Below are 13,309 nucleotides of genomic sequence, written 5' to 3'. Positions count from 1 at the left end.
CAGAGGGGGGAGAGAGCATATAGACAGACAGACAGACAGACAGAGAGAGAGAGAGAGAGAGAGAGAGAGAAGGGGGAGAGAGCATAGACAGACAGACAGACAGACAGACAGACAGACAGACAGACAGACAGACAGACAGACAGACAGACAGACAGACAGACAGACAGACAGACAGACAGACAGACAGACTGACAGGGGGAGAGCACGCACAGACAGACAGACAGACAGACAGACAGACAGACAGACAGACAGACAGACAGACAGACAGACAGACAGACAGACAGACAGACAGACAGACAGGGGAGAGAGAGAGAGAGGGGGGGGGTGAGTGAGAGAGAGTGGGGGAGAGACTTAGAGAGAGAGCGAGAGAGAAAGGGGGTGTGATTATAGGCGGAGCCATCATCTCCAGCCTTTAAGAAGCAGGTCTCTGTAACTGCAGACAGTAAAGTCAGTCAGTCAGTCAGTGGACCAGAGACTAACAGACACACCTGCAGCTTTATATGAGAACAGATTGTAGGAGACGCATCATCACTATAGAACCAGATCCATCCCTCAGAATCATTGTTAGTACGAACCAGGACCACATTGGAAAACAAGTGTTTCATCACACTTTATGGTTAATACATTCTGTTGGAACTTGGAACTTGTATTTCTTTTTTTAACCAAGCTAAGATAAATCAACCAACCACCGGACCGGACCATGTCGCATGTTGGATGCAGCAGCAGTAAAAACAGCAGCAGCAGCAGCACCGGCACCAGGGTGGTCCGCCTGGTGGTCCTGGGGTCCGCGGGGGTCGGGAAGAGCGCTCTGATCCTCCGCTTCCTGCACGACCGTTACCTCCATAAATACACCCCCACCGTGGAGGAGCTGCATGCTCTGGAGTATGATGCTGCTGGAGGAGGAAAGGTGGGTTCTCTCTCTTATCATTTATTTTGTGCCGCTGGCTGCACTGAGCACCATTGAGGGGGAGGAGGTAGTTTGATTGATTGATTAAATACTTTATTAGTCAGACATGTATGTGTTACAGTTAGTCAGTGTCATGTTACCCATGACATGACAGTCATGGCGCTACTTGTTCCTGTTTTTTTTTTTTATGTTACATTTACAACCAATAGCAATACATCTACACAAACGTTCAGATTTCAAATATAAAGTGCTGACCCCACGGCCACAAATGTTACAAGTTAAAACGCCGGGGCCTAAGTACAGGTATCTTCCGTATTGTTCAATAAAAAGCTTTTTAATCCGATCGGTGGCCATTTTCTCCGAATTTTCTGCTTTTATGCTTTCAACTACGCGCCTCTATCGGTTGGAAGGTGTATTGCACCCTGATACATTATTTATAATAAAAAAATGGCTGGCGATCGGATTAAAAAGCTTTTTATTGAACGGTACAGATGATACGGGTACTTAGACCCGGGCGCTTTAACTTGTAACATCCGTGGCCGTGGGGTCAGCACTTTATATTTGCAATCTGAACGTTTATTTAGATGTACGCGTTGTAAATGTAAAAAAGTAGCGCCATGACGCTTGTGACAGACAAGCGTCATGTGAACCATGGCTAGTGTTACAGTAAGACATTTAGGCTAGACAAAAAGGTCCTGGGGACTTGTTTCCGTTGTGATCCTATGTATTCATTCATCAACATTAGCATTTTACAAAAAGTAACACAATCTACATGTCATCAACAAATACAAACACTTCTATGTACAAAGGAGATGGTAAATTTACATTTAGCTCCTCTTGTGGTCTCCTGATAGATGATTTTTCAGGCCAATTTAAAAAGAAACCAGTGTTACACATCCTTTAATGGATGGTGTCAGGATATTCCACATGTTGGTTAGTGGTAGAGCAGAATGAGAGCTTTCCCATGTTTGTTCTACTTATTATTTATTTTGTGCTGCTGCACTTCCTCACGCCCTCATTGGTGCTTATTATTTGCAGCAGCACAAAATAGATAAGTGGTTCTCAAACTTCATGTCAAGGACCCTCAGAAATTGATACTGTATTTGGCCACTGATCCCCATATGAAAAAACTTTGTGACAAGGGCAAGTTTTTTTTTAGATTAAGATTTGTTAAGATTTATGTCATTTTTTTCCCCAGATTTTCTGAAAATGATGCTATTTACAAATAGCCTGACTGTATTTGTATAGGGTTAAAGTGTTAATAACGTTATTTTTATGCTTTATTAACACATTTAGCTGGGAACCCCCTAAGGACCCCACTTTGAGAACAACTGGTGTACAGTATAGTGTTGTTTATCATTGGTTCTCAAAAGTGGGGGGGGTACCAGGGGGTCCCCTAGCCTGGTAAACCCTCCCTCCGGAAATCTCATTTCCATTTGATTTCAGAAGTAAGTCTGGCCTGATCGCCCATTCTGCAATATTGGCTCTGTACACCAAATGGACGAGCCTATCAGCGTTAGAGAACCGGTAGGGGCGGGCAGTGACACGCATGTATCCGAATAAGGCAACCCATTTTGGGCATGGCCGTCTCAAAAGTCCCGTTACGTCACATTAGTCTGGTGAACTGCTGATTGGCTGAAGGGGAAAAACGATCATTGGCTGAAGGGGTTGTCAGTCAACGGTATTACTCCCGCCCAACTCCAGCCCACAGCCAATATTGCAGAATGGGCGATCAGGCCAGACTCACTCCTGAAATCAAATGGAAATGAGATTTCCCGAGGGAGGGTTTACCAGGCTAGGGGTCCCCAGCAAAATTAGCGAATAAAGCGTCACATATTTTTAACCACTTTAACCATACTTTATACTTTGTCTATTCAAAAATAGCAGATCTACAAGCTCATATGGGCTTGTAGATCTGATGGTTTCTTTCTAGTGGGATGATGTCTTTTACCATGAATTACCCCTGAATTTGCCCCGCTGGATCAATAAAGGTCTTATCTAATCTTATATCTCATCTCATCTCATCTCTAAGGTGCGTCTGGAGATCCTGGACACCAGCGGGTTCTACTCGTTCCCGGCCATGCGGCAGCTGTGCATCCGCCACAGCGACGCCTTCGCCCTGGTGTACGCCGTGGACGACCCCGCCTCCCTGGAGGAGGTGCGGCGGCTGCGGGAGGAGATCCTGGAGCTGAGGAGGGCCGCCCCGTCCCCCATCACCGTGGTGGGCAGCAAGGCCGACCTGACGGAGGCCGAGGGTCGCGTGCTGCTGGCCGCCGACGTCATGGCAACCGTGGAGAAGGTGTGTATTGTATTGTGTTGCCTGTCACAGTTGTTACTTTAGGGGTTCTCCAACTCTTTAATTAAAGGAACCTCTGTTTAGTACATTAGGCCACTTTTTCAAGGACCCCCCAATTGATATGTATTTGGCCGCGGACCCCCATCTGAAAACTTTTGTGCCAGGAACCCCGAGAAGAGAAGATAACTTTTTTTTTCTCCAATATTTTCAAAAATAGCAGATGTACAAGCTTGCAGCGCAACACAAAGTGAGCATGTAGATCTGCTATTTTTGAATAGCCAACATTTTGATTAAATGATTAAAATGATTGTGATGCTATACTAATCCCCCCCCCAAGGGCCCACTTTGAGAATCAATGCATTAGGCCGAAACACAATTAAATCAATAATCACAATCAATTAAAAAGTCAACTAAAGTTTCAATGCTCTTCACGACCCTCTAGGAGTGGGACGCCAGCTTCGTGGAGGCCTCGGCTCGGACCGGAGGCAACTGCGTGGGCGTGTTCCGCGCTCTGCTGCAGCACGTCAACCTGCCACACCAGCTAACCCCGGCGCTGCGGCGCCGCAGAGACACCGACCCCGCCGTGAACAACAACGTGAAGAAGAGACCACCACTGAAGAAGAACAACAGCTGTGTTTTATCGTGAACTCACGAACCCAATCTTTTACACGTTCCCACTTTAACCCCCCGCCGTTCCTATTTTGGGTATATGTCATTATAGGCAAAATATAGGCAAAACAAAATGGACGACGTCCATCATATTGAAGTGGTTTGTTTGGAATTCTCAAAAGTGACGCAGCACAGTAAACGGCCATAAACAATGCCGTCGCTCTGTGTAACAAGACTTGAGAAACAGAACAAATGTTTTCCACTCCTGTTGGGGCTGGCTTGCCTGCCCACCAGTGGTGGAAAAAGTACTCAATTTTTTTACTTAAGCAAAAGTATCAATACTGCAGTATAGAAATACTCTGTTACAGTAAAACTAAGGTATTCAAAATTGAGTAAAATTACAAAAGTACTGGTATCAAAATGTACTTAAAGTACCAAAAGTACTCATTGTGCAGAATGTTTCATTCCATTTCACAAGTTCAAAATGTATACAAATCTTTTGAAAATAGCAGATCTACAAGCTCACAATGAGTCGCATCGTGACGCATTGTGAGCTTGTAGATCGGCTATTTTCAAATGGCAGAAATATATATAGGGCTGAAGTGGTTAATGTATGTTTTGTGACAATTAAAATCTGCAAAGTACTGTAACTAAAGTTTTCAAATGATTGTAAAAGTACAATATTTGCCTCTGAGATGGAGTGGAGTAGAAGTAAAAGTACTGAAAATGGGAAATACTCCAGTAAAGTAAAAATTCCTCAAAAGTGTACTTAAGTACAGTACTTAAGTACAGTACTTAAGTAAATGTATTTAGTTACTTTACACCACTAGGTCCGTGTAACAAGACTTGAGAAACACAACAAATGCCCCTGTTGGGACTGGCTTGCCTGCCCACCTATATGCCTGTTGGATTGTTCCACAATCCAATGAGAGAGCCCAGCCTCTGGGACGCGACCGGCGATTTCCCACCCGTTCTCAGTAACTTCTCTGTTTTACCCCCCCTTCTGTTGACGCACGCAGACCTGCTTCGCCCCTAGTCATGCTCCACATCCAGTGAGTCAGTTCTGGCGGACTTCACAACGTTCGGCACGGCGACTCGCCCGCCGAACGGCTTGCTCGGCGGTCCCTCTCGTTGCTCATGTCCGCCAGAAACACTGCGCCTCCGACGTTGTAACAATTGCCAACTACTCCCTAAATTAATATTAGGGGCTGTAGTCTGTTTTCACCAAAACGGGCCGAGTGGTCCGCCTTGCTGGGGGCGACAAAAACGTTGCCTAAACGGCGCCACGGTGCCATCTGGTATTTCAGGGGTTTGGGGAGTTATTTAAAGCGGTCCGCCCATGTGAGAGGCAGTTCCGCGTGCATCACAGAAGGGGCCGTCGCCAGACCGGGTGGGAGATCGCTGCAGGCCTCTGGGACCGGCTGTCTGGGACAAGGCAGTTGGGTCAAAGGTTTTCTAGATTTATTTTCAAAATTATTATAATTATTTTTTAAATTTCCACACAAAAAAAACCACGCTGCACTTGTAGATTTCTATTTGCTCTATCTACAAAGTATACAGGGCTTGAGTGGTTAACACATCCACTGAACAACAACATAGATTGATCTTGTCCTCATCATGAACCATCACTGAAGAGCAACAGTTGTATCTTGTGAAAGAGTACAACTCTTTGGGTCACGGACCCATTTTTATGGGTCATGAGTCAAATATAATATATTATAAAACGTTTTTTTGTTATTTTTTAAACATTTTTCAACCATTTTTTAATTATTTCAAAAGATTTTCGAAAATTAAAAAAAGATAATGATCTTTCAGAACAAAAAAAGGGAATACTCTTCAAAAGAATTTCAGACATTTTCAAAAAAATATATTTTTAAATAGGGCTGAAAGTGGTTAATTCATATGGTATTTTTGTTACATTTGGGTCTCGGGGAGACACCAAATTTATCTTTTGGGTCTTGAGTTGAAACCCCTGCTTTATTCCCTCTGTGAGAAACATGAGCAGCTGGTCTGCATATCATGTCGTTGTTGTCGGGCAGAAACATCTCATCTCCATTGATTTTTTTCGTAAATTAAGGCCCTACGTGATCATACTACAGCGTCACACAAAAGCATCAAAAGTAGCAGATCCACAAGCTCAAAACGCGGCGCGAAGCGGCGTGTTTTGTGCTTGTAGATCTGCTTCTTTTGATGTTTTTTTCATTTGCATCCTGAAAAGTAACAGTTTTGGACATATGAGGTTTCCACCCGACAGAGACGATGTTCATGTCCTCTGGTCATCCATTGACCAGATTCATGTATCATGAGAGAATGATTACAAACTATTAATAGGCATCTAAAAAATTATCAGCACCTATGTGTGCGATCATGTGATATTTTGAGTATATGTACAGTCATATGCTTGTCTTGTGTAAATAAAATTGGCTTTTATTTTTGATGATTGTCTGTCTTGTTTATTTGTTTTGCTAGAATCTCAGATCGTGCCCCTGCTAGTTCCTCAATGATATAGCATCCAGTTATTCCAACACCCATGCCTTAACTTAGCCAATCTTTCAAATAAAAGTGACTATTCAAATGGTTGCACAAATGTAGGAAAAGAGATTGGCTATTGCATTAGTCAAGCCTTCATATCTATGAAGCCTTGAATACCAAAGACATATCAGCTGGTTTTTATAATATAGTTTGTTCAGTGACTCTCCTGCACTTTAGTAAACAGAAAATACATTTTCAGGTGGGACAACAATATCACCCAGTCAGAAGAGGGAATCCATTCATCAGCATACATTTTATAGTGTTCCTATTTTGTCTGCTAATTTCTTTGTCTTGTTTCATGACTTCCAATTCCGCTTGTCCATTCTGTATCCTGAGTTCTCTTTCCAGATTAGACAAACTTTGTATCCCAGCCTGAACATGTATTCTCTGTTTACTAAAGAGCTGGAGACGGAGACCCCCGTTATTGAACAAACACTTTATGATTACTATGGTGATATAGAGCCATTTAACACTTATTTTAACCACACACACAAATAAAATCACTTTAAGACACACCCTTTCATTTAACCTTATTGGTGAGATGTGCCATGCCATTTGACTACCTAAATACAATTTTGAGGTATTTGTACTTTACTTGAGTATTTCCAATTTCCAATACTAAGAGGCAAATTTTGTACTTTTAATCCACTACAATAATTTGAAAACTTTAGTTACTAGTTACTTTGTAGATTTTGATTATTATTACAAAACATACATTAACCACTTCAGCCCATACATTTCGTCCATTTGAAAATAGTCGATCTACAAGCTCACAATGTGTCTTGTGAGCTTGTAGATCTGCTATTTTCAAAAGACTTGAAAAACTTGTGAAATGGGACATTCTGCATAATGAGTACTTTCTACTTTTGGTAATTTTTTATACCGATACTTTTGTACTTTTACTCAAGTAAATTCTGAATTCCGGACTATTACTTGTAACAGAGTATTTCTACGATGCAGTATTGATACTTTTACTTAAGTAAAACATTCGAGTACTTTTCCCACTACTATACTTCATCTACTGGTGAGATTTTTAGGCTATCATCATGTTCTTTTTCAATACCAGTATACAGTATTCAAACAACACTGCTCTGAAAGCAGTGCAAAGCAGACACAGAATGTTGATTTATTCACTGACTCAGACACCCACTTATAATCCAGTGTGTCTAATATAAGTCCCACTAACTTACTAATTATACTTCACAATCATAATGTGACAATTATAGTCCATAGTCCTTTCTCCTCTTACCATGAATCCGCTTCATGGTAAAACACACACACACACACACACACACACACACACACACACACACACACACACACACACACACACACACACACACACACACACACACACACACACACACACACACACACACACACACACACACACACACACACACCTCATTCATCTGTCCACTCCTCATCCTCTTGTCCTGCTTTTAAGCAGTGTTGCCATGTCTGCTTATTATAAGCTTTTCTGTAAAGTCGCTTGTAAATATTGGTAGTTGCGGGTTGTGTTTTTTGGGGGGGCTTGTTTCTAAAGTTGTTGTTGCTTGTTTGGGATTAATTGTTTCCTAATGTTGCTCAAACCAGTGGTTCTCAAACAAATAGATATGCATTTGAAAATAGCAGATCTACAAGCAAATAGCAATATCTACAACGCGTCGCATCGCGTTCAAATAGCCGATCTACAAGCTCATGTGTCGATGTAGATCGGCTAGTTGAACTATTTGAAAATGCTTTTAAAAATAGTAAAAAATGGCAAAGAAGTTTAAGGATAATGGGTAAGGCACCGGTAAAAATAGGGACCTTAGCCTAGTCACTTCTTTTGGGCTTGTTTTCATAGACCTGGCCGCTTGTTTATCTTGCAAAATCTGGCAACATTGCCACACACACACACACACACACACACACACACACACACACACACACACTCCTCGTCCTCTTGTCCTGCCCTTATCTTGCTCCTCTCAGGCCCGCTTCCTTCTCATCTGCTCTAATGTTGGCCAGCCACTAAAAAAAACAGAGACAACACAGGGATAGAAACCATTTGCATAACAGAGAGGTTGAGGGTGGCAGGTTTTTTGTTTTCTGCATGTATTTTGGGTGACACGTGGGGAGAAAGGTACTGTAAACAGAAAGGACAGAGAGGAGGGAGGTAGACATGGGTACACACAGCATGGGGTCATTGAACTTTGCTTCAGGATATGTTCACTCACTGTGCACCAAGGGGCCAACTTCTGAGTTGTACATTGAGGCTGTATAGGAATATATGACAACATATAAATGGCCTGTAGTCTCGCTGTTTCACCCCTGCTGGTGTCAGAAAGCATTAGAGGCACCATTCAAGCGGATGTTTTTTTGCCAAACTTTACACGTTTTTTTTTACCATAATAAACATTGTCATAAATACTGTATGCTTACAGTCCGCTAGTTTAAAGTCTTCTTTCAATCACCATATGCGTTTTGGTAAATTATGGTCCCATTTATTTAAAAATTGGGAGGGGCGTGGCTATCTAAAACAAGACCAGGAGACCTGGTTCTGCCAGACCCAGAATAAATTCTGCTCTAAATGGGCACAGAGCACTACGTCACGCTAAGCTTGGCCAATCAAAAAGAGGGACAAGTAAGCACCATGTATGGACGAAACCGTTCGGAGAGGGGGACCGACAAATATATCCATATATGGACGAAAGAGGGACCGACAAAGCCTCATGTAGGCCTGACCCCCTGGGTCTGGCAAATAGGCTTCATTTACGGTCTGTTGAGTCTATAACTTTGTCCATTTATTTTTTTACAGTCTATGGCTATGCTGTGCAGTGTGCACGCAACGCACAACCCTAGTGTCTACGCTTATGAAAAGATAAACACGTTTTTCAGGCCAAGGACCCGTTAGCTGAGAGAGAGAGAGAGATGAGCAGGGACCCCTCCCCCATTACATATTGTATAAAATGTTAATTTTTTCATAGATTATTCATATTAGTTGTTAATGTGTAGGTCCATTTTCAGACATTTAACTTGTAAGCTTGACCTTTCACTGTGTATTTGGTCTGCTCTTTTCCCCCCCCCTCTACATTAAACCTCTTTGCCGAGAATAGCCGATCTACAAGCTCACAACGCCTGCAAGGCGTTAGCTTGTAGATCAGCTATTTTGGCTAAGTTCCCCCTCAGAATGCGAGAGTTCAAGTGGTTAATGTAAAACAATGATCCTATCACACAAAGATTTGGCGGAAAAACTTTTCGGCAGTGAATGCCATCTCCTTTCGATGGAAAAGCGAGTAAGATAAGGTGAATGAGTTGCCAGAGGTAGCACCGCAGTTAAGATACAGCACTAGATACCAGTGGTGTAAGTCACTAAATACATTTACTCAAGTACTGAATAAAGTACAATTTTCAGGCATTTTTACTTTACTGGGGTATTTCCCATTTTCAGTACTTTTACTCCACTACATCTCAGAGGCAAATATAGCCTATATTAGAGTTGATAAAGGGTCGTAAATCCTGCTCTATGTTAATTAAAACTATTTGTAGTTAAACAGCTGAAAACCCAGTGTAAAAAGGATGAGACGAAATCAAAGGCAGACACAGGCTGGTTCTCAAATTAAAAGGTTGACATTGTATTAAGAGAAAGAATCCATCCACGAGGCACCGTACAGCAAAAATATCTCTCTGCCATTACAAAGACAGGCAATAGTATTTATACACAAGTTGGAGTCCGGACATCAGTTATGAGGTGGATCCTAACGATTGGTTAAGACCCTCAGACGTCAGATCATATCTGATGAGCTGTCAGGCATCAGGGTGTCATCATAATAAGTTGTTGTTCATCTTATAGTATCCTTGTGTACATCTTATGGTTTCATAAACAAGTTATCCCTTCGATATCATAGGACATGTGGCAGGTTTATCTGTGACAGGGTGACAGCTGACAGAGTACATTAGTGACGATGTCAGGTCATACAGAGATATAGGTCATGTACAGATACAGGTCATTAGGACATTAGATCACAAAGCGTTGACCAAGACATGTTTTTACTGATTGGAAACATATGGAGCCGGCACCAGATAGCAAATATGGAGGTGTTGTTGCTTTGTCATAGATGGTCAAGTTAACTCCAATGAGCTGTTATTGTATTCCTCCAGAGATAATCAGTGACCTTGGAGGGCCTGCGCTCTGTACAGCTCAAAACACATGCAGTCTCTAGAGGAAAGGAGAGACCTGATACTAGGATTAGTTTTGTCCAACCTCGAACTTAATAAAATCATAAGATTGGTAGGCAAACTTGAGTTATGCCAAGATGGCACACTAAAATAGGATATGAGGGCATATATATCAATATTGTCGACAAAAGACATAGTTTTAACTCTAACAAGTCCCCAGTTCTTGTGGACAAGATTGGTAGATGACGTCAAAATAATATGTAATTAATTAATTAATATAAGAAAACAGATACATGTAGACTTAAATACCTTTTTAAATTGTATTAAAGGACTATAAGGGCAAAAACAAATGTTTCTTTGTTCAGATAACATACACAATTTTTCTTCTTCAAAAGGACTGAATTGTTTATTAATTTGGAAGCAAAATGGTTATATTTCATGAGTAAATAATCAGCGTTAGTAGGATGAAATCTTACATAGACTAAAGAATAATTAAAATGGTAAGTGGGTTCTATATGCTGTTAAATGAGAAAAATGACATCACCTCATAAGTTCCCAGAATAAGGTATTATAATTATGAACAGATCAAACCTTTCTTTATTTTATTTTATTTTGAAGGCCATCCCTTGGCAGGATCTGAATTTTTTAACTTTTAACTTTTCCTGAAAATCCCACAATGTATGTACCACCAGGAACTTTAGCCAGCATAGTCTTGTTTCCAAGAAGCTGTTGTTTCAGGTCCCGCCCCCAAGTGTGTATAGGCTCATTCGAATTTTAGCCCTACTTCTCCTTGAAGCAATACTGTGGGTAGATATTTTAACCCTAAGCAAAATAATTTATGGCGGGAAAAACTCACGTGATGCCTCTTTACTCACACAGACGTATAGGACCTACTTTTCCTCTTTGAGCAGTCGAGAGGAGAGGCTTCTGTCACTCAATTTAACCAGGAAGATTATTTTATCTGTAAATGAATTAACCACAGAATTACTGTGTGTAGAAAGTGTACATGAAATGTATTTGACAAAACATAAGTAGTTTAAAACAGTTAAGAATTCTTGAATAATATAATACAAAGGTTGTCCATCGGAGTTTTAGACCCTCAGTCTCCCCTGGGGAGGTTTTGTAAACTTCAATGACTCCTGGGGCAAGATCTGAAATGGATGAATGTGACTAAGACTGTAAGTTAGTATTTATCGTTAAATGACTATGATAAAGGACAAAAAAAACAACATAAAAAAGATATTAAGCAAATCACATTTAAATCAAGTTAATCAACTATTCACATTTAAATCAAATATTCACCAACTCCCTCCTCTTGACACAATACCATATATATTCTATATATATATATATAGTGTGTCAGAGAATTAATTTGCTGATGTGAATGAAAAAAAATAAGCAAAAATGAAACAGGGATTTTTTTTTTTAAATAAAATTTAAATATTTAAAATAAAACAAAATGACGTTATAATCTTTGTAATATTATGTGTTAATGTTTTCTAAATAATATTATAACATATTGAATCTTATAAGGGTTAATTTAACTGAGATGGGTTAAATTGAATTCAATGGAGGAATTCAATGTCATTAGGATGATATTGCCATAGTTATGTGTTAGTTACCAGGGAAGCTAACACTGCCTGTAAGGAATTATGGGTAATGGAGTAGATAAGAGGTCATTTTGGAATGAGTTGCCATAGCAACGTGGCTGTTACAGACCCTAACGGAAACGGAAATCTCCACAAGGGATTGTGGATATTGGAGTTTGCTTAACAGTTAAAGTTACTAAATTAGATGAACAAACTCATTCACATATGCTGAAGGTGCTGACATTATGGCAAAAATAAAGGAAATAATATTAATAATGGGCTGACAGTAATAGAACTGATATTATATATATATAGATAGATAGATATTGCTATAAGGGAGTTACTGTAATTGGAAGGAATGGGTTAAAGTTATATTGAGCCCAATGGCCCTCACAAGGTCAGAATGTTCTCATAACAATTCAGTCACAGACTTTTCTGAGACAGCAAAACTGGTGAAAAATAAAATAAAATGAAATCCTTTGCATTCTACATTCTGTCTGATCACTTTCTTTACTTTCACTACTCGACATAACTGACTTTCTTTACCTTCACTACGACATAACTGACTTTCTTTACCTTCACTTTACCTTCACTACGACATAACTCACTTTCTTTACTTTCTTTCACACTTCTCTTTACTTTCTTTCACTTTCTCTTTACTTTCTTTCACTTTCTTTACTCTTTTTCTACCCTCGAGCCACAAATGGCTACGCTCGTTCTACCCTTCTCTTACCTCCTTTCCAAATGAAAAAATATATATAGATGGTAATATTTGTGAAAAAAAATTTTTTTTTACAACAAATACTATAGGGTGGAATTTTAACATGAAGTCAAAAATGATGGTTAGATCAAATAAACAAAAGGGTGGGATTCCGTTTATGCCAGAAAAGATTTCCCCGTCGTCATAAACAGGACCCCCTTAGCTACCAAAACAAAATAAAAGCTTGAACTACCTGCTAACGAGAAAAGAAAAGAAAAAAACATTAGATATATAACTTAAAACCAACCCATCAGAAACTGGACTAATTAATGTAAAATACTCAAATGGAATTAATATGCTGGTGTCGTGGAGAATAGCCAAGTCCTAATCACACATTAGGCACAGCAGAGAAGGAGAGGGCAGCGTCATAGGGGTCATAGGTGGGTGTCTAGCCAATATGAGGGCCCCAGCAGGGAGGATAGACACTAAACACAAACAAAGCAACATTAGTG

At 40.4% G+C, this 13,309-nt stretch overlaps 1 protein-coding gene across 1 annotated transcript; it reads left to right on the top strand.

Moving 5' to 3' along the window:
• The first annotated feature begins 625 nt into the window (after positions 1-625).
• Positions 626-4,241, top strand: LOC308100240 (ras-related protein Rap-2a-like). Its single transcript, XM_080449207.1, has 3 exons — positions 626-907; positions 2,940-3,206; positions 3,646-4,241. Exons 1-3 carry the CDS (start codon positions 701-703, stop codon positions 3,847-3,849), a joined length of 678 nt encoding a protein of 225 aa, XP_080305333.1. The 5' UTR covers positions 626-700; the 3' UTR covers positions 3,850-4,241.
• The last annotated feature ends 9,068 nt before the right edge of the window (positions 4,242-13,309 follow it).

This window comes from Gymnoscopelus braueri (genome assembly GCF_963280865.1).
Source record: "Gymnoscopelus braueri genome assembly, chromosome: 2".
NCBI lineage: Eukaryota > Metazoa > Chordata > Actinopteri > Myctophiformes > Myctophidae > Gymnoscopelus > Gymnoscopelus braueri.
Note: the sequence above shows the minus strand (reverse complement) of the source record. Positions and strands in the feature narration are given on the sequence as shown.